This window comes from Hipposideros armiger, unplaced genomic scaffold, assembly GCF_001890085.2.
Source record: "Hipposideros armiger isolate ML-2016 unplaced genomic scaffold, ASM189008v1 scaffold_135, whole genome shotgun sequence".
NCBI classification, from domain to species: domain Eukaryota; kingdom Metazoa; phylum Chordata; class Mammalia; order Chiroptera; family Hipposideridae; genus Hipposideros; species Hipposideros armiger.
Genome location: NW_017731485.1, coordinates 2,174,678 through 2,200,254, shown reverse-complemented (window position 1 = coordinate 2,200,254; position 25,577 = coordinate 2,174,678). Strand labels below are relative to the sequence as shown.

At 50.2% G+C, this 25,577-nt stretch overlaps 1 protein-coding gene and 1 long non-coding RNA gene across 3 annotated transcripts in view; both read left to right on the top strand.

The window, feature by feature from the left end:
* HS3ST2 (heparan sulfate-glucosamine 3-sulfotransferase 2) overlaps nt 1-16,432 on the top strand; it is a 64,253-nt gene extending 47,821 nt beyond the window's left edge. For both annotated transcript variants that reach the window (XM_019649868.1, XM_019649869.1), the window contains exon 2: nt 13,828-16,432. In XM_019649868.1, coding sequence (XP_019505413.1) covers nt 13,828-14,446 — 619 coding nt within the window. In that variant the 3' untranslated portion in view covers nt 14,447-16,432. The remainder of the gene's footprint in view (nt 1-13,827) is intronic.
* On the top strand, nt 6,894-9,202 carry LOC109386565 (uncharacterized). The gene is made up of 2 exons (XR_002124810.1): nt 6,894-7,460; nt 8,613-9,202. It is a non-coding gene; the product is annotated as an uncharacterized LOC109386565 (long non-coding RNA).
* Nucleotides 16,433-25,577: the final 9,145 nt, after the last annotated feature.

Below are 25,577 nucleotides of genomic sequence, written 5' to 3'. Positions count from 1 at the left end.
AGCTGCGTGATTAACCCCCAGCAGCCCATTTAGGAATGAAATGCCAAGCGTCTCGGCAAATCACAGCCAGGAACAGATGCTGCAGAGCACGACACCAACGGAAAGCCAGCTTTTCCTCTCTCTTTGCGACTAAGAGGCAGAAAACCTTTCTTGGGAAGTACGACTTGGGGGGGAGGGGGCAGTGCTGGAAGGAGGGGCTGTGTTCGTATTGCCCCCTTGGACATGGAGCCAGGTGACGCTCCGTTGGAGACCACGTTTTGCCCAAAATCCCCAGGGAAGGATTCCTTGTGCAAGGCCCAGGGCCACTTCCAGCCTCGTGCAGAGACAGGGGTGCCCCTTCTAGTAACCCCAACTGCATGGGAGACGCTTGGGAAACCACGTGGAGACCCGTCTCACCCCCCCCCCCACCGCCTCCCTTGGCTGGGCGCCCTGGCAGGAAATGACTCTCACGCCTGTCACCAGCAGGCCTGAGGCAGGTGAGTCTATACGGCCCACAAAGTGACCTGTGTTCCACAGACTCAAACAGTAAAACTCTAGAACCCCAGGGGACGTTCACTCCAAGCATCTCTGGTTTGTAGCTCACATTTTATGAGTCACACCCTTCAGGAGAGGCCATGGCATTTCTGAGTGTCTCCTTGTGCCAGCCAGGGCCGCCCTCCCCCATTCGCAGGGGCCATCTCAGACCTGCTGTCATAGTCTGCCTGACCCTCAGCCCCGCAGCTGTGACCTTGCACCCTGACTTTGCGCTGCTCGCGCGCAGGGCGCTGCGCTCACACTTGTTATACGTTGGATTTAATACTCACAGCAGCCCTGGAAGGGGCGGTATCACTCTGGGGTCTCCAGAGAAGCAGCCACCGGGAGCTCCTTAGAGATGCACATCCGAGGAGATGGATGGTAGGGACGGGCTCGCGTGGTCACGAGGCCGAGAAGCCCCCCAGTCTGCCGTCCACACGCTGGTGAGGCCCACCTACGGCCCAGAACCAGGGGCACCGACGGTGTAAATTCCAGGAGCCCTGATGCCCGGTGGCTTCCTTCGTCTTTTTGTCCTACTGACACCCTAATGGGCTGGCTCGTGGCTGCTTTACTCAGTCTGCAAAGTCGACCTGCACAGACACACCCAGAAATCATGCTTTGTCAGCTACATGGGCATCAGGTTGACACGTCAAATTATCCACTAAAAAAACATATTACGTCTGCACTTTATCCATGCAGAAACGGGGTCGGAGAGCTGGAGGGACTTGCTCAGTCAGGCCTGAGTGTCCACTGCCCTGAAACTCCTGCCCGTGGGTTATGCTTGACATACGCAACAGGGTTTTTGGTTTTGCTTTGTGTTGTTTACCACACCTGGGATGCTGGAGAAGACCTGAGATTGTGGGCATTGCCCATAACCTTTCTCTGGGGGAAAAATGGACTTTGGAAAACATTTCTTGAAAAAAAGAATGGACTAAAGAGCTGCCTTTGGAGCACAGGCTGTCCTAGGGTTTGATTTCAGGATACAGCCACCTCAGGCCCCTTCACGATTCTTGATGTATTGTGATGATAAGGAATAATAGGATATTAATAAGGAAAACCCTGTCTCCTCCATTATAATCTTGTACAATCAGAAAAGAGGGAGGGGGAAGCATTGACCGCCTTGCTAATCAGAAAGTGACTTTTCTAATAAGTGCATAGTTAAATAATAGGTAATTACATTCATATGACAGCCCACTCCTTGAAAAAATGTGGACGTAGTAGAGATCCCATGACATAAGCGCAGTAACAACCAGACTTGGGGTTTTCCAAACAGATTTTCTTCTTAAAGGAGCACTGCTGTATTTTTTTTTTAACCATAGAATGGTTTTGACCGTAACGGAATCATACCGTTAAATGTTTTTCCATACATGTGAGAATATTTAATAAGCACATACAAGCCTAACACGGAGGACAAAGTGAATGTTCTTTGCTGGGGTTTTTTTCGGGTTGTTACAGGGCTCAGCCACATATGTGTTTCAGCAAAAGATGACCTCTCGTTGCCTTCACGGGGACATTTGCCTCCCTTTGGGTCTTCTAATGAAAAGGCACGTATGTCTTTGTTTTGCTAACATTTTTTGAGGCCTTGCCAAGCACCAGACACTGTGCAAAGTGCATTCAGTTCTCATCCTCATCTTTATTACAACAATCCTATGCTGTAGGCACCTTAATTGTTCCCATTTTCCAGACGAGAAAGCTGAGGCTTCCCTAGATGATGTAACTTCCCCCGGACTTCTCGGTTAAGAGGGGATCAAACCAACTAGGAGCCATGTCAGGCCGACTCCGGAGTCTGTAGGCTTCATCACTAAGTTATTGTGCTTTCCTAATTTTAAAGAGCTATCAAACTGACCTCCTGCGTGAGAACCCTTCCAGTGGGGTAAGTAAAAGTTAAGACGGGGGCTGTTCAACTCACCAGGCATCCAGCCCCTTGCGGGAGGCTCCAGTGGGTAGAAGAAATCGCCTGCAGGAAAGAGCCGGGATTCGCCAACACATTTAGTTAATCCACATGGAGATTACTGATGAGGATCCTGGTTAATTAGTTGTGGAATTTTAAAAAAACGAGCAGATGTGCCCTGGTAAATGCATTTCACTTCCCGAGCCCTGGGGGAAAGCAGAGTATGTTGTGCGGCTGTGTGTGTGCGCACATATCTTGATTGAGCATTCAACGGCGTGCTTTGCAAGACTCAGGTATCCTGGCTGTGTTCCAGCATGGATAATGGCATTCGGCATCCACTCCTCCTACGGTCGCAGGCAGGGACGAGATCAGTCTTCATCACTGCAGCCCAAAGCGCCTACTATGCGCCAGCCAACAGCTGGGAAATTCCCAGGCGGCATCTCCAATTCTCTCCACAACCTGCAGAGTAAATTTATTGTAACCCTTTTAACATGGAAAGCGAGGCTCAGAGAAGAGAGAGGTGAGGGACTTGCCCAAGGCTATGCTAAGTGACAGGAAGGGATTCGAGTTTAAACATGCTGGGCTGCAAAGCCTGTATTTTTTTCCTCTTCTGCACTCTTCATTTGCAAAGAAAAAAAAAAAAGAAGGGGGAAAAAATGCACTTCACAAAATAAAGTCCAAGGATACAATATTTGAAAAATGAGTTCCCCGCCTCCAGGCTTTAGTCCCCACCCCGTTTCCCTCCCCAGAACCCGGCTACCATCTTCTTAGGTACCACCTGTGCACCGCCACGTGTTTCCTCTTTGAAGTTGCTGTTATAAGTGGTTTGGCTGAAATGGGCAGGGCTCTGTACTGAAGTTTCCTATTTAGAATTTACCCATGCTTTAGGAGCCAAGAGGGTTTTGTAGGGCTGTCAAACAAAGAAACAGGCTGTTTCATACACCGTTCAGGAAAAGTCAGTGAGCAGAGCAGGTCATATATTTTTATATAGTCGGAGAGCAAGAAGACAGTAGAATATCATGGGGAAACACTGTGCTCCCTTTTCATATCCAAACACACACACACCCCAGTTACCATGTGCACGTAGCATTTTTCTGCCTACAATTTACTACCAGCATTTGCCCCATGTCTTAAACATTTTCTAGAATGTTATTTATTATCCCAGCATTAGCATTTCACTACGTGCACCAGCCATCATGTAATCAATACAGTATTGTGTGCATTTGGGTTGTTTTCTAGTACTTCACTACGTTAATCTGTGTTGAGCAGCATTATGATATACATCTTTCTGTAAATATCTTAACACTTTGACAAGATAAATTCTGAAGAGTGCCTTCCATGAAATGTAAGCTATGTGCAATCCTAGCATGGTATATACGAGAGTGTGTATTCTAGGCACCATTGAGAACACGGAATAATTCATCTTTCTGGCAGGTCAAAAGGCCACCTTACTGGGATGTCATTTGTGTTTCTTTGAAATCTACTGAATTTGGATATGTTGCCAATTTTATATCTTCTTTCAGGAATTATGCCTTCTCCTCAGGTTTTTTATTAGGGTGTTTTTCCTACTGATTTATAATAACTCTACTTATTAAAAATATGAAATAGTTGTCTGTTACATATGGAACACAGTATTTTTGCATTTTATTTCACCTTGTGGGGATTTTTTGTCTTCCAAAACATTCCAGTGTTTATGTGGTCGCACTTTTCTTTCTTCCATTAGCATCACGGTTATACAGCCTTCCGCGTTCTCAAGAATATACACATATTAGTCACATTTTAATCTTTTACTCCATTATATTCTTCTTAACATTGAGTTCTTTCTTTCATCTTGAGTGTAGGTGTGAATGATGAAACTGACTGCATTTTTTCCCCAGTGGGTTCACTAATTGTCCCAAGATCGTCCCAATAATCCCAAATTTCCCAGCTGATTTGAAGTGCCATCTTGAGCTTGTGTTTTGTAGATATTTGTGCTTCTTCTGACTTTGTATTCTGTTCTATCAACCGATTCGCCTGCTCCTAAGCCAGAACCACACTGTTTTAATGACTACAGTTTTATAATATATGTTGGGTGACATCGCAGCTACCTCAATGATTCTTCCTCCCAACACAATCTGATCTTTAATTTATTCATCCAAAAGAACTTTATCATTGTAATGTCAAATTCAATTCTTTAAGTCCCCTTGCGATTGGATTGGAATTACATTTGATTTATAGATTAATTTGAGAAGAATAGATGTCTTTCTAATATTACGACTTTCCATCCCGCCATTTATTAAAGTTTTAATTGAACTGTCTATAAATTATAGAACGATATTAAATATTTATCGTGTTAGCAGGCATCTTTGTCTTGCCAAACTTTAATGAGACTCATAGCCTGAGGTTGCCAGCACGAGCAATAGGGTCAAAATGCTTGGGTTTTTATTCCGGCTTCAAATCAGAGCTTCGGGTCTTTGGCCCACTTCTCTCTGCCAAATTTCCTGACGTGAATAATGCGACTAATAGTACAGATACCTCCTGTGATGAGGTGTAAATGAGATAACCTAGCTCTTAAGGTTATTTTTTTAATTAGCAATGAATGTTGAATTTACTAAGTGCCTTTCCGGAATCTGTTGAGATGATCATTTTTTCTTTTGACCCATTTCTGCCCTGAATTATGATTTTTGTATTTAATTTAAGGATGTGGGAGCAAGTTGGCCAAGTACTAGGTACTGGGACACACACTTTTTTTTCTGCAAAACTCTATAGATAGATAATCTGTGGGTTTGGGCGGCATTTAATTATGCTACAAAGAAAGGCCTTGTATGGCTTATATTTGTAGAGAAACTTTTCTTTGCCTTTTCCATCCTGGATACCTATAATACTTATGGAACTTTTGCATTTTACATATAATTGAAAAATGTTTGCCCTGATGCATGTTCATATAGATAGATGATGGATGGATGAATGATAGATGGATGGGAGGGTGGATGGATGGATGTGGGTTTTATTTTGTTCACACTAAGCTGGTCCTTTGATCTGCCCACACAGTCATCTTTTGTCTCTGGAACTGTCTCTTGAATGAAATCGTTGCCTATAGCTCTGTCCAGTTGGTTCCGGGTTTCTTCAATAACGTGGCACACTGTACGTTGCCTGTGACTACTCTGTCCTCCATGTCCCCTTCTCTCCTACCAGTTCAATCTTGTAGACTTTTACTTGAGAAGCCCAAGGTCGTTTGTTCTTAATTTTATACTCCGCCCTGCTCTGTGTAGGTTGAAGCATCACCTCACCTTTTTACCACATTCATGTACCATTCACACCATTATTTACTTAATATTTGTCTTTAGATCAAGTCACATTTTCTATGTTCACTGTGTCTCTAAGCCTCATCCTAAGCAATAACACCTGCTAAATAAAGGTCAGGTCCCAGTTCCAATTTTCTAAAATACATTCAAATACATAACTGTAAACGACGTACTTTTCATCCATGAATCACCTTCACATCACAGGTGACCGCACGTGGGAAACGCTTTCTGAAGAGCTCAGGCTGCACTTCCTCGGGGAGCCCAGGTCTCCTCCGCGCATGCAGGCTGTGGTCTCGTCCCATGTTATTCATTTGCGAAGCATGAGTCATTCTTTTCTGGCTGCCGGTGATGGGATGGCACGGTGACAAGGACGGCGATACCCCAGTCAGCAAGGAAGACACCATCCCTTCCCGCTGGGGTTTGCAGGCTAATTGGGAAGAGAAGCAATAGAAAAACCGATAAACGCAAGAAAATCACAGATTGTGGACAAGCTCTGAGGGGATTAAGTCGTGGGGCTTGGCGAGTGACATTTGACATTTGGGCAGAGGGAACTGTTCCAGGCACAAACAACAGCACAGGCCTGGAGGTGGGGACGTAGGACGGGGGGTTCGCGCGCACCCAGCTGCACGTCCGACGTGCCTTCCAGCCGACACGCCATTCTCACCGTAGCCTGGACAAGAGCCCCAGTCGTACAGTGTAGGCGGAGCTCGGACCTCACCACCGCAGGACCGCAGACTCAACATCCATGCTCGTGGCTCTGGGCACAGCAGAGGCCTGGGTGGCACGTGAGCGGCTGACTTCCGGCGCTTCGCCCAGCGGCGCCGCCTGCTGCCCTTGTTGCCTGCATGGTACGCAGACCCACCCCTGCTGACCCCGTGCAGTGGGGCTTCACGTGCTCCGACACACCTGCCTCTGCGGGCGACAAATGGAAAGGAGTCCTGCGAGCGGCGCGTTTCTCCCCGGGAGGCACCAGGAACGCCGAGGGGCGGGGAAGGGGCTGTCCCCGCACGGCTGCAGTTGGGCCACCGCCCAGTAGGGGGCGCGGGCACCGTTGTGCGGCAGGCAGTGGGGCGGGCTCGCAGACAGCCCCCCGCCAAAAGCCATCCGCCCTGGGGACTCCGGAGTGTGAGGTTGTAAAGCTTGGTATAAAAATAAAACAGACTCACTGACTCATCCAGTCCTTGGCTGGGGACTTTGCAGATGCCTGGGAAGCTTCCAGAGCTGGAGGGCCCCTCAGGTCCTCAGGGTGGGGCCTCTGTGGGGAGTGAAGACGCTCCACTCTCACCGGGTCTAGAGCCTCTGCTGAGAGCGGCAGGGAAGGGCGGGCTGTGGTCGTTTGCGGAGTGGCAAGGTCCGGAACGGTCGCTGCTCACACAGGACGAGCGAGCTGGCCAGAGGAGCATGGCGGCGCCGCCAGCGAGGCTGAGGCCGTCAGGTGTTTGCAGCGGAGCCCACCTGCCAGGTTCAGCGGCTCCCCCGCAGCCCTCTTCCCGTCCACCTGTTGTCACTTAGGTTCACTGTGGGAGACTGCAAGGGGCATGAAGGTCCCTAAGCCGCCAGTTGGCACCATCGCTGGGAAGATTGGGACCACTTGGTGGCCCCCAGGTATCGTCTTGCTTTCTGGATGTCGGTGTCACCAGGGAGGGCCACACAATAGCCAGCTGGCTGAGAATGGACACTGGAAAATAGAGCCTAGACAGAGAAAAGCACCTGCAGGTCTGACCGTGAGTGACGGGCTGCGATGGTCCTGAGCCGGCGGAGATGGATGTCAGGTGAGACCCGTTAGGAGGTGACCTGCCGAATGTGGTTCCAGACTAGATGTGGGTGTTGCTGGGGCAACTGGTGGAGGGCGGGCCATGCGCTGAGATGTGAGGAGACAAACTGGAAGTGGGCTAGAGCCTCGGATGCCACGGAAAGGGGGGGCGTTTAGGGGTGTACTCAGAGCTGCAGCACGGGGTGAGTGGGTGGGAGGCAGATGTGACAGGTCGAAGACGAGCATGAGGAGAGGAAGCCCATGGGGCGCTTGGGCTTTATTTCAAGAGCTCTGGGGAGGAAAGGAGATATACAGGACTGTAGCAAGAGAGAGGGAAGGGAGGGGTGGTTGCCCTTCTGAAAGTCAAAAAGACTTAACCTGTACAGCATAGTGACTGGAGTTGATCATACATCGCCCCACCTGGATGCAGGGGTTGCTGGGAAATGTAGTCCTGGCTGGGCAGCCGCCCTCTAGAAATGAGGCACCCCAGGAGAGAGACGAGAGGCGCAGGGATTTGGGGCAGGCGTGGCCCCATCTCTGCCACAAATGCTGCAACCAACATCCTGGCACACACAGCCTTTCTGTGCCTGTACGAATACATTTCCAGAAGTGGAATTGCTGGGTTAAAGGGTATGTGCATTTTCCATTTGGGTAGATAATATCGATTTGCCCTCCTAAACACTGCATCGATTTATGCTGCTGTCCAAACTGGAGAGTGCTCATTTCTACACACTCTTGCAAACTATATTTTCCAACCTTATAGGTGCATATTATTCATCATAGGTTTTAATTTGTATTTCTTTAAGTTTAAGAGAGATGGAGTATCTTTTCATATATTTATTTCCCACTCATAGATCTTTTACTGTTAACTCTTCTCATAGCTTGTGTGAGCTGGCTCTCTTTTTCTTATCGACTTGCAAGAACTTTGAAAAAACGTATTTTAAAAATATATGTATATGTATGAAATCATCCTTTGTTCCTCTGTCTTATATGCTGCAAATATCTTCTCAGCCAGTCATTTTCCTTTTATTTATGGTATTTCTGCAACCCAGAGACTCACATTTGTCAGATAGTCTAACTTTTCAGCCCTTTCTTCCATGATTTTCGTCTCATGCTTAGAAAGGCTGTCGTCGTGCCAAGACTAATTTTATATTCTCACGTTTCCTCCTAGTGCTAGAGTCACACTGGAAGCCAGATTCCGCAACTTGCTGCGTTGCTTTGATGACTGGCTTTAGTTCTGCGTGTCCCAGTTTTCCCAGCTCACAAATGGGGTTCGTGAGGGCGCCTGCTTCCTAGAGCGAGTGTGAAGATGGAGCAAGGTGGCTCAGACGCACAGCTGAGGGCCACGTCTGCCCCAGCCACCACGCAACAAACGTTAGCTGCTAGCTTGTTTATGTCCCGGCATCAGTGACCGTGTCTCAGCCAGCCGGGGCTGCTGCCACAGACTGAGTGGCTTAAATGAGAGACATTTATTACTCACAGTCTGGAGGCTGGAAGTCCAAGATCAAGGTGCCAGCTGATTTGGTTCCTGCTGAGAGCTGTCTTCCTTACTGCCTTCTTGTTGTGTCCTCACGTGGTGGAGTGGGGAGACCATCTCCTCCATGTCTGTCCTCATCAGGGCACGAAGCCCATTGCTGAGGACTCCCACAGAATCCCCCCCCCAACACCATCACACCGGGGCCACAAACATTAGCGGACTGTGTATGGCTGATACGTGCTGCATGCCCATTTGTTAAAAGATAGACACCATGATTTACTGTACCATACGTTGTGAAATGATTACCAGTCAAGCTCATGACTATATCCATCACCTCACATAGTTACCGGGTTTTAAGACCTCATCTCTTAGCAACTTTTTAGTGTACATAGTGTAGTCTTAGTACAGTCACTCATACTGTCCATTAGACCACAGAACTTATTTATTTTCTAACTGAGTCTGTGCCCTGTGACCAGCACCTCCCTTGTCCCCCACCGCCAGCCCCTGGTAACCACCGTTCTACTCTCATGCCGAGCTCAACACGCAGGCTCCACAGATAAGTGAGCTCGTATAGCATTTGCTTTCTGTGTCTGGCTTATGTTACTCAGCCACAGCAAGGACAAGCTGCCATCGAGACAGCATGGACGAGCCTGGAGCACATCGTCTCCGGGAAGTCAGCCGTGGGCCCATTTCCTACGCTTGGCAAGCGATGGGCCTCAAACTCAGGCCCCTTTGATTCCAAACCCCTGCCCACCGCCAGCCGCCGCCTGTGTGTGGCTGGGCCATGCGAGGAGGGTCGCTGTATAGTCTCCATCTGTCACAGGGCAGAGCACAGCACAAATTCCATAATGCACGAGGGATGGGAGAAAGAATTGTGGTTGTTGGGGAACCTTGCGAGCCAAAGGTCTCAATAGAAGAGGCAGGCATCGGGTCACCTGTCTGCTCACCAGCGCCCGAGAGACATGCCAGGGCCTGGACGGACTGGGCCTCTGCCCTGACGCCTCCATCAACCCCTTTCTCACAGAGCAGGGGTGACGGCAGCCTTGCCAGCTGGGGGATGATCAAACTATCAGGCAGGCTGGGCTGAGGTGCCAGTGTCTGCAAATCAGGGAAAGCCAGCTGCCCAGCCTCGGGGCACCTTGACGGCCTGTGGGAAGCTGGGATCAGGCACAGCCCCTCCTGCCAGAGGGAGGAAACCACCAGCCCTTGCAGGAAGCCGAGTTCAGGTTCTGTACCTTACAGTGGGAAAAGGGGAGCCCCTCAAAGCTAACCCCTTGAGAACAAAGCCTACACCTTATCTTTTATCTCTGGCATACAGTAGGTGCTCAGTAAATGCTTGTTCGATGAATGGATGAGTGCATACCAGGCCCAGGACAAGCATTATCAATATAGAGATACGACAGCCATGATCCCTGCCTTCTGTGCCTTTACACTCGCGGGTGATGATAGGTGACGCGTAAGAAAATGGGAGACGTCTATAGTCGGTACCATGGAATCGCAAGGGTAACAAACGACTAATGTTTTTTGGGGAAGGGAAAAATCATGAAGGCGCAGTCAGGGAAGGCTCCTTCGCCGCAGGCACCCCTGGTGTCAGAGCTGCAGGGCTCTGGTCCCTCTGCAGGTGGCTGGGAGGTGGGAGGGGAAGACACGCTGCACAGCGGGACCACTGGGGGGCTTTGGGAGGTATGTAAGTGCCGCACGCCAGACCCAGTAAATCAGAAACTCGAGCTCAGGCGCAGGCGCGGGCGCAGGGGCCGGGTACCTGCAGCTTTAAAGCTCCCAGGTGATCCCAGCAGCCCCCGGGGCTGAGAAGCACAGGTGCAGACTCTGTTCCTATAGCCACTCAGCCCTCACAGCTGGTCAGGAGTATCACCTGGGGCGCGCCTTAGAGAACAAGCGGCCCAGGCCCCTCCCCGCACACTCGGATTCAGTCCAGGAACCTCCATGTTTAACAAAACCATGCTTCTTACAATCCAAGAAGCTTGGGGAGCTGCTGCCTTAATAAAATGTGTTCTCGTTAGTGACATCATCGCACTTGTTACTCTCGACTGCCTTCTGTATTTATTTGCATGTTGATGTCGCTGCCCATCCCCGCTCCCAGCCATAGACTGTCAGCTCCGAGAGAATAGGGTTGGGGTGTGTGTTGGTGACGTGCGGTATTCTCGGCACCAAGAAGAGGACCGGCACTTAGTAGGGCTGTAGTGAATGTCTGTTGATGGGAAAACATAAGGGCGAGGCTTTCCCCTGGGCACACTGAGGAGGAAGCACATTTGGGCATGCCGGCGGGGACGCGTGCCCTTCCCAGGCCACCACCGAAGCCTGCGGGAACCACGGACTTCCTGCGGCCCCTCCCCCAATAGGAATAAAACCCTTAAAACCTCCCTGGTCATCTTGGAAATGATCCTTTGCCCCACCCGGTGGTGGGGCAGACACAGTGCCCACGGCCATCCTGTCCACACACATCTCTCATCATTACTGATAGGATTCTCTGCTAACGCTGCACCCCATGCCTGTGTTCTGGCAGACCGGGTGCCTGGGGCTCATGCTGGAGCTCAACACCCGGCAGATGAACACAGGATTCGGTGCAGCCAAAAAGGAACCACAACGGAGCCACAGACAGGGGGTCCATACCTCTATGTTATGTTCTCGCTGGCGGCCGGGCGAGTCACAGGAAGTAGGATCCGCAGGATCTGCACCATGCGCAACACCTGCGCTTGCTGGCGGCCATCTAATATGAGCCAGCACCTTTACACGTGAGGCCAAGAGCCTGGAAAATGCCCTCCTGGCCCTTGCCCTACACTGGGGGTCTTTGGTGTCTTATTACCCCCTCACTGGGCAACCAGGCTCCTTCACAGCCTGGGGGGGGGGGTAATTAGGAAGGAAAAGGCGTTACCACAAGAAACTGGTTCGGAAAAGGAGCGCTGCTTTGCCCGCATGCTGGGCCCAGGCTGAGAGCAGAAATGGGACCCCGCCCTCCTGGGTCCACAGCCCGAAATCCTTCCACGTATGCGACACTAGGTCCCAGCTTGACCACCATTAGTAATTCTTCCCGCTCCCAGGACAAAGGCCTTAACGGCATCCACGTGGCCGTCACCAGCTGGCCCATGGCCACCCCAGGCTCTGGCCACATTGGGCTTCTCAGAGTTCTCCCCACAAGTCTGTTTAATGGCTTATCGAGTCAACCTCTTTGTGTTGGGAAGACCTATGAGTCACCCCCCACAGGGTTTGGAAAGTCCTGAAGTTTAAGTGCACTGTCACACTTAGGGAATCTCATGTACTTTCACCATACAGGCTAACACCGAATTACAATGTGGGCCAAGGTCATGACCTCATATAGTTAGATTTCTAAGAACATCTGGCCAAGGAATTCTGTTCAGGTGCACTTGTGACTGCTAATAATGATATCCCATAAAATAATAATGGCCTACTCAACATTAATAAACACTATTAAAACTCTCAACTCACAAGGGTTCATTAAAGACCTTGGGCCTACACGCAAAATATCAGTGGTCTCAGCCTCTCAGTCGCAGTGAATTCTAAGGTGCAAGGCGGACAATGGGCAGGTTCTCAGGGGAGGCAGCAGGGGAATGGATACGAGAGCACAGGTGGAGTTTCAGGGTGAGCCCTGAGAATTAGGGCAATTCCAATCACAAGATCCAAGGTGGCCAGGAGTAAGAGGTGCTAAAAGGGAAGAGAAAATGGAGATATTTGGTCAAAGAACTGTGCAGCCATGTTATTGACCAGGGACGATGACAGGAACTGGGACAAAGACCAGGAACCAGAGGAAAGTGAAGAGGGGTGTTTGGGGGTTGGCAGATCATTGCATTAGGGGTAAGAACCCTCCACTGGCGCTTCTCAGCTCTGCCTTCCATTGGGAAGACCTGAGGAGCTTTTAAAAAAAGTACCCACCCCCAAATATTGTTAATTAGTTGGTACAGGATGGGCCCTAGACATCTGTATTTTTTTTAAAATTCCTCGGTGGTCTAATGTGCATCCAGGATTAAGAAAAACTGGTTTAAGGTAAAACATGGCCTTCAGAAAGAAGTAATGACTGGGAGCCAGGCAGGGGTGTCCTCTCCGTCAAGGTCCGAAAGAGACACATACGGAAGGTGCCTACAGAGCTTCCACCATCACCCCGAAAGTCTCGAGCTGAGCCAGGAGATGAAAGAGCACGGAAGCCAGAGGTCGCAGAACCCGGCTTCTGACAGGTCCCACCGGCCTGATCGGCTGTGCTCCTCCAGACTGATTTCAAGGACGGTTTCAAGGATGTATTTCAGATGTGTTTCAGCAGGAAAAGACACGGAACTCATTTCCAAAACACTTGCTATTCCTACAAAACGAGCCTTTTCCCCCAAAAGATTCTCTGAATACATTTGGAGAAGTCTCTTGCCAGGCCAGTGTTCCGTGGCTGCCTTTGTGTCTTTTGAAACTGTAATAAGCGCGTGAGCCATTTCAAGCAGCCTGAAAGGTGATGCGGGTACAGTAAGTCGGCACTCACCTTCATCTGTGACCTGCGCTCCCCCCCCACCTCAAGGCCCCTTCCCTGCTGCTCTGGCTCGTTTCTGGTTTCCTTCGCCAGACAGACGTGCTGCGTGTCCCGCCTTTTTTCACGGAGCACTTTGTCTTGGAAATGATTCCGTGTTCATCTGCACGTCTCCCCCAGTCTGTTCACTGGCTGTTCCGTCGTTGTTGAACCCACACTGACGGACCCGGAGGTTGCTTCCTGTCTTACAGCAAACCTGTTAAAGGCTCCAACACAGAGCGGGCGGGTGTTAGGGTGGGTTCCTCCCCAGGGGAGAGCGGGCGGGCTCCAGTGTCACAGCGGAGAGGAGGGGACGGCCGGGTGCGGGGGATGCTCGTCCGGGGCCTCCGGGCGCCCCGTCTGACCGTGTGCTGCTTCCGCCCACAGGAGCCTGATGCCCAGGACCCTGGAGAGCCAGATCACGCTGGAGAAGACGCCCAGCTACTTCGTCACGCAGGACGCCCCGCGCCGGATCTTCAACATGTCCCGCGACACCAAGCTGATCGTGGTGGTGCGCGACCCGGTGACGCGCGCCATCTCCGACTACACGCAGACGCTGTCCAAGAAGCCGGACATCCCCACCTTCGAGGTGCTGACCTTCCGGAACCGCACGCAGGGGCTGGTGGACGCGTCGTGGGGCGCCATCCGCATCGGCCTGTACGCGCTGCACCTGCAGAGCTGGCTGCGCTACTTCCCGCTCGCGCAGATCCACTTCGTGAGCGGCGAGCGGCTCATCGTGGACCCCGCGGGCGAGATGGGGCGGGTGCAGGACTTCCTGGGCGTCCGCAGGTTCCTCACGGACAAGCACTTCTACTTCAACAAGACCAAAGGCTTCCCCTGCTTGAGAAAGACGGAGTCCAGCCTGCTGCCGCGGTGCCTGGGCAAATCGAAGGGCAGAACTCACGTGCAGATCGATCCCGAGGTGATCGACCAGCTCCGGGAATTTTACAGACCTTATAATATCAAGTTTTATGAAACGGTCGGGCAGGACTTCAGGTGGGAGTGAGCCGCTGCGCGGCCGAGGCGCTGGTGTCTCCCGGCGCTTTGTTCTCAGAGCCTCGGGTCCCCGACCCCCCATCCACACACACACACCACCCTCCAGCAAACCCAGGCTCCGCCCCCTTCCCCATCTTGGGCTCCGTCACCCTGGAACCAGGAAGCCCACCAGCCAAGGCCAAGAGACCAGGGGGCCCTGCCACTGGCTGTCCCCAGTCTGCCCAGGCAAAGTCATCTGCGACTGGCGCGTCCAGTCAACCGGAATCGTGACCCTCCAGCCTGGAAGAGGCTTTGGGAAACCGTTTTAAGGAGAGTGGGTCTTCCCATTATGATGTGGTGATGGCTCTGGGCGACGAACACAGCAGTCTGTCCCTGTCACTGCCCAACCCAGGGCGGGCTTGTTAATCCTGAGTGGCATGTACCTCCCCTCTGAGCTTAGCTCCCCGGGCCACCCGCCCTGGGCCGCTCATCAGGAGAGCAGAGCAGGAAGCACCAGCCACTCCTAGGAGTGAGGGAGTAAACCCGAGCTTTCAGCGCTGTGGTCTCCGCTCTGCCTGACGGTGACTGTCTGAAAGCTACCTGGTGACCCCTCCCCCAGGGACAAAAGCACATAATTCTGTGGTTACGGGTACTTGCCTCACGAGCTTTCATGTTCAGCATGCGATGCAATCATGCTTGTCCGTGTGAAATAAATATGGCTTTCTCGTGTCCCTACCGCTGGGCTTTTCTCTGTAAGTCAGGCCTAGAGCACCTGGCTCATCATTCAGCATCTCCAAGCACCCACGATGGGGCTGGTGCTGGGGATGGTCAGGCGGGCAGTGGGGGTGCGGATCGCCTGGGAGGGGTGCAAAGACTACATGGGTGAGAAGCAAGCGGGTCGGAGATGGGAAAAGAGGTTTCTGCTGGCGGACCCTGGGTCCAGTATATTAATATCTGAGAAGTGGAAACTATTGTTGAAATTGAGCACAAATCTTGGGTGTTCTGTTTGTGGCAAAAAGGAAGCAGAGAGGGGTAAGGACTTTGAGCCAAGCGTGCTCTGGGAAATTAAACTGACATTTGGACTGCAGAGTTGCTGCACAGATCGACATAAAATTCCAGATCAAAGTTAAATCAAGAGAAATATGGAATCGTGTCGAGACACATGTGTGATAAATGTTCCAAGTGCACTGAGTTCAAACACAGCTCTGAGTTTCCTAAGAGGCAAAGTAAAGAGGAACACCAGTGGGTGGTGGGCCTCACGTGATCTGATGATGTGAGCTCAGATGAAAAGGGAAGAGAGAGAAGAGACAGAGACCCAATGTCCTGAGGGAGACATTTGTGTAAGAACTACTGGTCAACAGAATGAATTCTTGATAATGATTTTTACAGGAAATCCTGGGGCAGTCCGAGCCAGTGTTTCTTACATAAAAAATAGCGATGAACATGAAATGGGAAGAATACGGAACAATGGGTCTACCGAGAGGAGTCTATAGGGATCAAGGTGGGACCGTGCAGAATCGCAAATCATGGCTGCCCGCACTGACAGAGGGACGAAGCCTGGAGAATTCTGAGAGGGAATAACAATCTGACCTTTCCCAGAACAGCCGCCATTTGAATCTGGCGTTAGCTGCAGGCAAATGGTTCACTGCTGATGTCACTAGTGAGCGTCTGAAAGACAAGTTTCCTATGACTTCAAGTAAAAGAAGACCTTCTAATAAAGAAATTGGGCAAATAGTGATCCAAAATGATAACTCCTAACGAAAACTAAAAGTTTGCCTGCTGTAAAAAGAGGAGGCTTCCTGGAGTAACTACTGTTAGAGCCGAGAGGTGGGTCTCCCAAAATGGTCCTTGGTTAATTAAAAAATTCAACACATGCCCCCACTGAATCTCCAAAAGATTGTCCTCACTCTAGCCTAGAAGATTCTGACATTAAAAAGCTCCAAGAGGGCTGGCCGAGTGGCTCAGTTGTTTAAGAGCTCGCTCACGAGTGCGAGCTCTGAGCAGCAGGGTTGCCGGTTTGATTCTCCGGCCCGAGCTGAGCTGCCGCTGAGCTGCCAACAGGTGACAGGATGGCTCAGCTGAAACAAAGCTCCAAGGTCCCACCTTCACTTTCAAGCCCATACACCTGCCATAGCCTGAAGCTAACCCTAACCACATGAAATCGCCATCATTGAGCTGTTCTGACTTGTAAAAATGGCAACTTCATATGGCCCGATCTAATACAAACTTTTAGGAATTTAGATGGAATACTTAGCTATCCACTTGCCTCATTTATTTTAGTTACCCAGATGTATTTAAAACTCCCATGATCTGGACAAACATATGGATTTAAGATACTGCTTTTTTCCCCTTTCTCATATCTCATAAATTTGGATTCCCTAATTTCTTCTCATTACTCTCTGGCATCAAGGTCTCGTTTGAGTTCCTCTAACAGCTGACCTTTCTGGTCAAGGGTCGGGAGGGTGGAGTCATGATCCAGCATCATAGTCACTTAACATCTCGATTTTAAGGTGACCTCCCAAGGGCTTGTCCACAGGTGACACTTGTATCACAAGAAATAAGGGTTGAGCTCGTGTGAAATTTCTTCACCTTCTCTGTCACCAAGTCCATCCACTGACCTACATAGGATCCCAAATTAGCACCAAGCCTGCTAACATCAGGTGCTACAAACAGTCCTTCATGGTCCAAAGTAAAGTAGTTTAGAGACTGTCCCTTAATAAAGAGGCCTTATAAGGACTCACATATAAGATGACTCTACCTTTTCTGAGGGACTGTATTGTGGGGGGTGCTGTCACCCCTTATAAATACATATTTGGAGATGACTTTTCAATTCTGAGCACAAGTGCACAGCAATTAACCTTTCGGGAAAATTTGGCAGCAAAATGGCCCCAGGTAGCTGAGTTAATGAACCTTTTGAGTAGGATAATTTAATATTTCCTATTTGGAAGCCAAGTTTTGTTTTGTTTTGTTTCCAAATGCACGTTTTCTTTTTGGCATAATTCACATTTGGTTAATCCTGCCTGGCACCGTTTAGCCAACAGGCTTGGCCGTCCCATGTTGTCTCCTGGAACCTCTGACTATAAGCTTAACATTCAGTGGATAAAAGTGGATCAAAATACTGATCTCCCTGTGTGATGAGGCAACAGAACCTGCTTCTAGTTCACCAAGAAACTGCACCAAATTGTTGAAGGGGAGTCTCATTTTATGCCATTTTAAAAATGGAATTTGCTTTCTTCCCCACTCTGAGTCTCTCAATGAATTTAGAAAAATGAGGTGGGGGGTGGGGGAAAAGGAGAGAGAGAGAGCATTAAAAGCCTTGGATCAATATGATTAAGATCATATGACTTGACCCATAAATGATTTATATATATATGAAGTCAAAGCCAATAATACATCAAGGGTCTTAGTTTATTCATTCTAACCACTCTCTATTGAGTGAAACAGGATCAAACCATGATCAATGGTCAAATAAGTGAACTCAAGCTGCCTGCCCTCACGGAGAACATTAGGACAACATACCCTGACGTTTGCAAAAATGAAATTTGGCATCGAGATTCCCGGGGATGTTGACTGGATCAGCATTTCCCAAACTTTAGACATTTGAGCATCATCTTTACAATTTCTGCCATAGCCACATACCACCTGTACTATTATTATCTTAGCCTTTTCCTTTTAATCATCTCCTTATTTACATTTAAAAAGGAAACTTTGTGTTTCTATCAGACGTGAGAAATCGGTGCCAGTAGTCCTAATTAATGAAAACACAAAAGCCTAACTATTGCTCTGAGGGGGTGTCTTTCCCCATTCCTCTGGTTACGAAGAGAAGGGTTCTCCACGAAACACTCCTAAATTCTTGCCTACCTTTTCTCCTCTTCCTGAAGAGGTGGCAAGAATCCACCTGGTTGGTGGGGACCGCCACTGGTCCACATTTCCCGACAGGCTGGAGCTAATTTATCAGAAATCCTACTTTTTGTGTGTTTCCCTTCCCTCTCCACTGAGGCTGGAGTCACACAGTGACCTGGATAAGTGGGTCTGTTTCTCAGGCTCACACTTTCCCTCAGGTGGGCTGCCCAAGGTGCCAGCTGGGGGCGCAAGGTGGGGAGGGCATAAGTGGGGCCCTTTGATGGCAACAAAGCCAGCTCTCAGCCTGCCCGTTACCGTAATAAGGTCACTATAATCTCCCATGTGCTTTGTGCTTCTGCCTTTTTTCTCAGTTGGTTCTGAGGGAAAGAACGCTGCATTGGCTCCCTCTAATCCCAACAGATATTTAAAACATTTTACAAATCATCAATGAGCTCCCTAAAACGCTCTCACGTACCAACCATGACACATTCATCCCACTTCAAAACAATGATTTGGGAAGTCGGAGAAATGTATCTTTGTTGCTAACTACACTAGATTATATTTTGAGTTTCCCCTGATGGACTCTCTCTGAAGAGCTAATGATAATCATTTATAATAATTGGGGCACTCAAAGCTGAGAGCGAAATCTAAAGCATTTCAGGAGGCAAACGCTCTCTCCAGGACCAGGGTGATATTCAAAAGATGTAAACCCAGGACAGCATCAGCTCCGACTAATGAGGAGAGATTGGGCCATATACAGCCAGGGTGTCCGCCTTTAGCGTGCAGCATCACAAAGTCCTCTGAGACCCTGCTGCCCAGGCGTCCTGGGAAGGCCATCATGACATCCCCTGAGAGCTGTTAGAAATGCAGGCACTCAGGGCCTGCACCAGACCTGCTGACTCACAACCCCAGGTGATTCCTACATACATTACAGGCACGTCTGCATTTCTAAAACGTTGCCTGGGGGTGGGGGAGACCGGGAACTGTTGCCCAGTGGGTTGGATGAAAAAGTTCTGGAAGTCCGCTGTCCACACAGTGTGCAGTCTTAAGACGGTATTGTACACTAAACACTGGTAAAGCAAGGGGATCTCACATGTCCTTACCACAATAATAGTTTTTAAAATCACAGCGGGACATGGGGAAAGGTGGAGGCGACGGGTACGTTTCTTACCTTGATTGTGGTGATGGTACCCCGGGTAGGTGACTATGCTAAAACCCATCCAATTGTGCACATGAACGGTGCAGGTTTTTTTTAATATATATATATATATATAAGCATATATCAATAAAGCTGTTTAAAAAGATGGTATTTGAAGATTTCCCACTCTTTCTCCCCCCCAAAAGCCCGTCAGGGGATTCTACTCTGCAGACCCCACTTTGAGTAGCCAAGGGGTAGATGTGAAGTGACTCTGGAATTGGAAGGGCATGCACCCCAACTTCCTGGACATGCACCCCAACTTCCTGGACATGCACCCCAACTTCCATGCCTCCCGAGGGCTGGGCAATAGCAGCAGTGCTCCCCCAGATCTGATTTTGTTCTCTGAACAGCCAGGTACTGGGCTTTCCTGTTCCACTGTCAGGAAATGTGCTATTCCTAGAAGGACTTCAGGGAGTCCCGGGCTAACTTGCCCTGAGTGCTGAAGCCTCAGTTATAAAACGAATAGATGCCCAAGGGGGATAAACAAAAAAAAAAACATGTAACATTTGTTAACCTTCTATGGCGGGTATGGGATTGTGTCTCACATCACTTCCTACGGTTGAAATTTTGAAATTAGAAGATAAAATAATCAACTAAGTAAAAATAATAGATGCCCAATTGAGACAAGAAAAATTGCAAAGGGTAAAACTTTTAACTTCAAGTTAAACCTATGGGTATTTATCCTTTCAGTCTCTTTTCTGGTTAAAAAGGAAATTTAAAATTTGCACCTGCTTTCCGTTCCTCTCCTTCATAAATCCCAACTGAAATGGTCACACACAAAAAAATGGTGGGTACGGAGAGGCCTCCATCCACCTGAGAAACAGGGCAGAGCTTCCTGCAGGGTTTCCACTAGAACCCCCAGCTCAGCGTGAAGGGGGCGGGGCGGGACAGAGGCCTGGAGACTGGGCCCTGGCGAGGGCCCGGACAGCAGGCCAAGCCGCGGGGAGGCATTTCCGCAGGAGCTGGTAAGGAGGGCACTTAGAGGAGAGGGCAGCGCCCTACTAGCAATGAGCTGCTGTGGCCAAAATAAACTCAGAAAGGAAATGGCTTTGCCCGGCAGGAAGTCCTTGCCTGCAATGCTAACTCCCCTGGGAACTCACGGCCTTCCCATCACAGGCAACCAAAGCCCCAATCCAGAAAAGGAAACATGTACAGCCCCATCTCCCCCTGGTCGGAGTCACAAAGACCCAACAAGCACAGAACCTATTTTGTAAAATCCAGGACTGGAAGATTTCCCCCCCTACCCCATAAAGACGCCCAAGGAGAGAAAAATTATGGCGGGGCAGGGAGCTAAGAGAAGATTCAGAAGCTTAAAGAAAGGTGGTGCTAGAGGGTTCTTCTGAGACTGAGGCCAAGGAAAGTGAGAAAGCATTTTATAATCATCCCTATTCCGTCTTTTCTTGAGATCTGAAAAGACATTACATTTTATAAAAAGACAGGAATTAAGAAATTCTGTTTGTAGCCAAAAGAAGGCTCTAGGAAAATTTAAAGGGACAGGCTTTGGGTTTAGACAGCCGGGGTTCGAATCTTGGCTCTGCCAGTGATTAACTGCATGAACTTGACCTCTCGGTGCCTTAGTTTCTTCACCTGTGGAAAGGGCTGGTAATGATCGCCCTACATCCTAGAACTCTCCAGAAGACGATGTGATAATGTATGTCAAAGATGTGGCAAAGCAGTTGCTCATGCTACATTACATATTCTATTTGCTGTTAAAAAAAACAAAAAAAAAAACCTGAAACCAGATTTTAAAATGCAACGGACAGCTTCCGGTTTCTAGAGGGCGAATTTCACCTACATGTTTAGCTCTGTTCTCTCCCCAAAAACCCCACCAAAATGATGAAACGCAAAAGGCTTAGTAACCTTGGAAGAGCGAGAAAGCTGCAACCGACAGACAAAGGGGCTCTGAGGAATTCTTGGGAGATGGGAAATGGATGCAGACGGACTGACGGAACTGCTGTGGGGGGTGACCGACCCTAGACGACCGGCCCTCGCCGCCCAGGAAGCTGTGCTGGCCAAGAGGAAGGAGAGGAAAAGCTGACGACTCGGGTTGGTAAGAATGGAATAAGCTCTTTACGTATTTTTAAAAGTGTTTCCTTGGGTCCTGTGGTGTATGTTGGTTTTGCCATCAGAAGGTAGGAGCGGCTGTGTGTGTGTGTGTGTGTGTGTGTTCCAGGTCCCAGGGCACAGCCATATAGGCGCCTGTCTACAGAAGGTGACTAGTTGGACATTTGAGGAGCACTGGAGATAGAAGCCCTCCCTCCATCAAACACGGAGGCAGCTGGACATGTGCTGGACGTGTAGTCCCAGACTCAGAGGCAGCGGTCTCCAGTCCTCCAGGGTCCGTACATCTTCCCAGAGCAGGAGAGCTCAGAGCGACACTCTGCTTGTCACTGTCCCTAACCCTCCATGTCGGCTCCTACACCAGCAGCCTACTCCACACACACAAGCAATAATAATTTATAGTTGCAGTTAATGGGCTGTTTTATAGGAACCTGCAATTATAATTGGATGTCAAGTGCTGTGAATCTTAGCAGATGGAAAGCGACAACCATGGGGGCCTGGTGTTTAATTTTTTGATGTGATGATTAAATGTCCCATCTCCTGGCTCCTCTGTCTTCCCCAGTGTGGCTTCCAGTGTGGCCCCATCTCTGTCAATACTGTCATCTCCGGCCCAGGCTCCTGGCGTTTATTTCTGTAAACCTGCGTCTGGTCCTACAGCTTTGGACTGAGTGTGGGCAGACAGCCTCCCACTAGCCCGGACCCTGCAGCAACAGGGTGGCCAACAGCTTTCGGATGGGGAATCCCCCAAAAAAGTCCAGCCAAGAAAGTATCCCAGCTCCCCACGTTTTCTCAGTTCCCTTTGCACATACTGAACCCCACAGCACTTGGCCTGGCAGCCCAGTCCATTCAGAAGGTGACCACATGGAGGACCTGGCTCTTTTAACCCAGTGGCACAAGGAAAGGACTGCCTTAGAGTTTGCAGCCAGACTCGGTCCATTAGCGTTCTCCTGTTCCAGGTCCTAGGACACAGGTTAACGCCGGATTCACCAACAGCAACAGTCAGGGAAGTAAGTAGCCAGCGGGCGGGGTGCCATGCAAAGCATGTCTTTATATGTCCGCTCCTGGGTAAAGGAGGGTGAGGAGACCTCCTAGGCGATGAGCTGTGAGGGGCTGGATGAGCAGGAGAAGGAAAGGACAATCAAGGAGGCGATGTCACTATCTGGCGGTAGTCCTGCGCCCACCTGCCTTATCCATCTCACATCCCAGCTCAGCCAAGACGCCACTGTCCACAGCCAAGCACAGAAGCTAATGGGACACAACACTTAGCTAGGCGAGGACCCAGCAATTCCCGGGAAACTCAGATACAAGCCCAAGTCTAATGTAAGCCTAAAGCTCTCTCCACCCCCCATTTAGAACACGGCCCCATCCAGAACTCGGGGGAATGGCAGCCCTAAATTCAGCCTGGCCTAAATCCAAGCCCACCTCAGGATAAGGAGTAAGGGGGGTGGAGGTCAAGTCATCTAGTTATTGAAATCTACATATTGCAAATCCAGAATTCTGGGTTCCAGTCATCATTACAGAATCCAGAGCTCTGAGCCAGCGTTTCTCCGTTGGGAGGGAAGTGCCCTCTGAACAGACTTGACCCATAGCATCCAGAAACACCAGACTTCCTGTCCTCTGGGGACCGACTGTCCTCCGTTCGACTAGGGGACCCCAAGCTTAGTTCAGGGCCGCGCAGAACAAATGCTCGCTCCGGGACCAGACTGAAAACACAGAGGCGATTAAGAAGAAGGTGGGCTTTGGGGTTCGTCATACCTGGATGAGCATCTGTGCTCTGTCCGTTCTCAGCTGTGTGACCGTGAACACGTCTCTTCCCCTCCCTCGGCTGTGAAATGGTGTCCACGGGGGTAGCTGTCGGGGGAAAACCTGGGTGTTAGATAATATCTATTTTTTTCTATCCATCTCTGTGTGCAGGATCCTCAGAGTCCTTGTGACCGGCCAAATGCACTTGCCTCTCCTGCTGCCCAATAGTCTATTGTGCCTCTTTCCAGAACTTCCAGGATTAGTTATCGAGTGCTGCCATAGGGCTGTGTGACGATCACAAAACCTCAGGGCTACTATGGGTTGTTGCTCATGAGTCCCAGGCTGGCTGGGCTGTTCTGCTGATCTGGGCCGTCCCTGGCTGAGCTCGCACCTCTGCCATCTGCTGGGGCCCTTGGTTCTGCTCCACGGGGCTCTCCCTCCGGCCGGCCAGCCTGGGCTATTTCACATGACAACGGCAGGGTTCCGAGAGAGGGAGGAAGCCTACCAGCGTCCTTGAGGTGTGGGCTCACCTGACACCCCATCACTTCCACAGGGGGTGTGACATGCCCAGCCCCGTTTCCAGATGCAGTGCCACGTCAGAGTCCCCTTGCAAAGGAAAAGGACTCGGAGAAGGGGAGCGCTGCGACCATTTTTTGTAATCCCTTAGGCCTTCTTTGTCCCCCTTCAGGTGCTCTGGCTTTGAGACGAGAGGCTAGAAGGAAGGATGCACTTGGACTGGAGCCAGAGTCACCTGGGTTCTAAGCCCAGCCTCTCACGGGTATTACTTGGCCTCTGCCGACCTCAGTTTTCTCATCTACACAGTGATGTCAAGAGTGAACACTCCTGGCACCTCGGTCTGTCCCGACTGCCCTGTGGGGCATGCCCAAACCCCTGGTAGTACAGGCAGGAAGAAAAATCTAAGCAGCACGCTGTCAAAATCGCTGCTGGGGGCCCTGAGCCTCCCTGCCCGACAGAGTGACAACTGACTCCACGCCGTCCATGTCAGCTCCCAGGGACTCCCCAGTGTTCAAACCCAAGAACAGAGCCACAGGTCACCAGAAGGATGCTCTGTCACCATTTCCCAGGCAGCGATCCCAGTGGTAGAAAAGAAACTCATGTGGCTAAGCGGCTGCACGATTCATTCCCCATTTTGTGTTTTCCTGAAGTCTGTGGGAGAAGCCCAAGAGACATGCCATGCCGAGTTCTCTCAAGGAAACTGCTGTACCTGACACTGATGCTTTCCCTCCTGCCCTCATCTGCTGTCCACCTTCCACCAAGACGGCGCCAGCTGGGCCACACACGGCTCTTTCTCTAACTATCCACGCTGTTTGCATTTTCTCATTATAACCCTAACGTGCGAGTCCCATTGCTGGGGCAGCCAGAAGGGGGCGCCTGTGCCAGCCGGTTCAGTCTCTACTGACACCTAAGTCCTCCTTGGTTAAAATCCACTCTTGGGGTCAAAGAACAAAAACGTCCCACGGCTCTGCGTGACTTAGTTCCTTATATTGTCTTTCTCTAGGCGAAGCTTAGCTGAACTCCGTGGTGTCACCCGCACGTGCCCACGTAGTTCATTTGACTTCTACTCGCCAGCCACAATAGCTTCCCTCCTTCCCTAAGGGGTCCCCTTCTGATCAATACCACGCACTCGAGGCCCACCTCGTGGGGCTGGGATGAGGGTCAATGCACTTAAGTTCTCACTAGGTACGCAGCTGATGACTCAATCAAGAGTCACACCCAGTCTCACTATGACTGTTAATATTGGTGTCAGTCCTAGCCTGTCACCACGCTCTTTAGAAGCCACAGCTGTCTTTGCAGTAGTGATTCCACACCCTCCTTCCTCTGCTCAAGGCAAGAAGCTTGCTGCCACCCCAGGTCCTGGGGCCCTGTCCTCTCAGGCTGTGTCCCTCCGCTCTGCAGGCTTCTGCACCAGCAGGTAACCCAGGTCAAGGAACTGTTACCGGCTCAGCTGGCGACGCTTCCGGGTCAAGAGAGAAGCATTTTCCCTGTTGACTCCTGACCCGGGCAGAGGACAGTGCCATGGAGAGTGGGTGGTGCTGGGGAGGTCCCTGTGGGTTTCCCTGCAGAGCTAAGATGAGGAAACCAGCAGCTGGCAGGAAACAAACATGACTCGAATGCTGCACTGGAATAGCTGTAAATAGGGCAAGTCGGTGGCGTGGAAAGGAAAGCATTTAACAGCCAAATGTTCTTTGCAACAGCCAGCTCACACCTCGTTTCATCAGGCACTGTTTACACAAAAGAAGGTGTGAGGGTGCTCAGGGCGCTATTAGGCAGGCATTACTTTCTTAACTGTAAATAC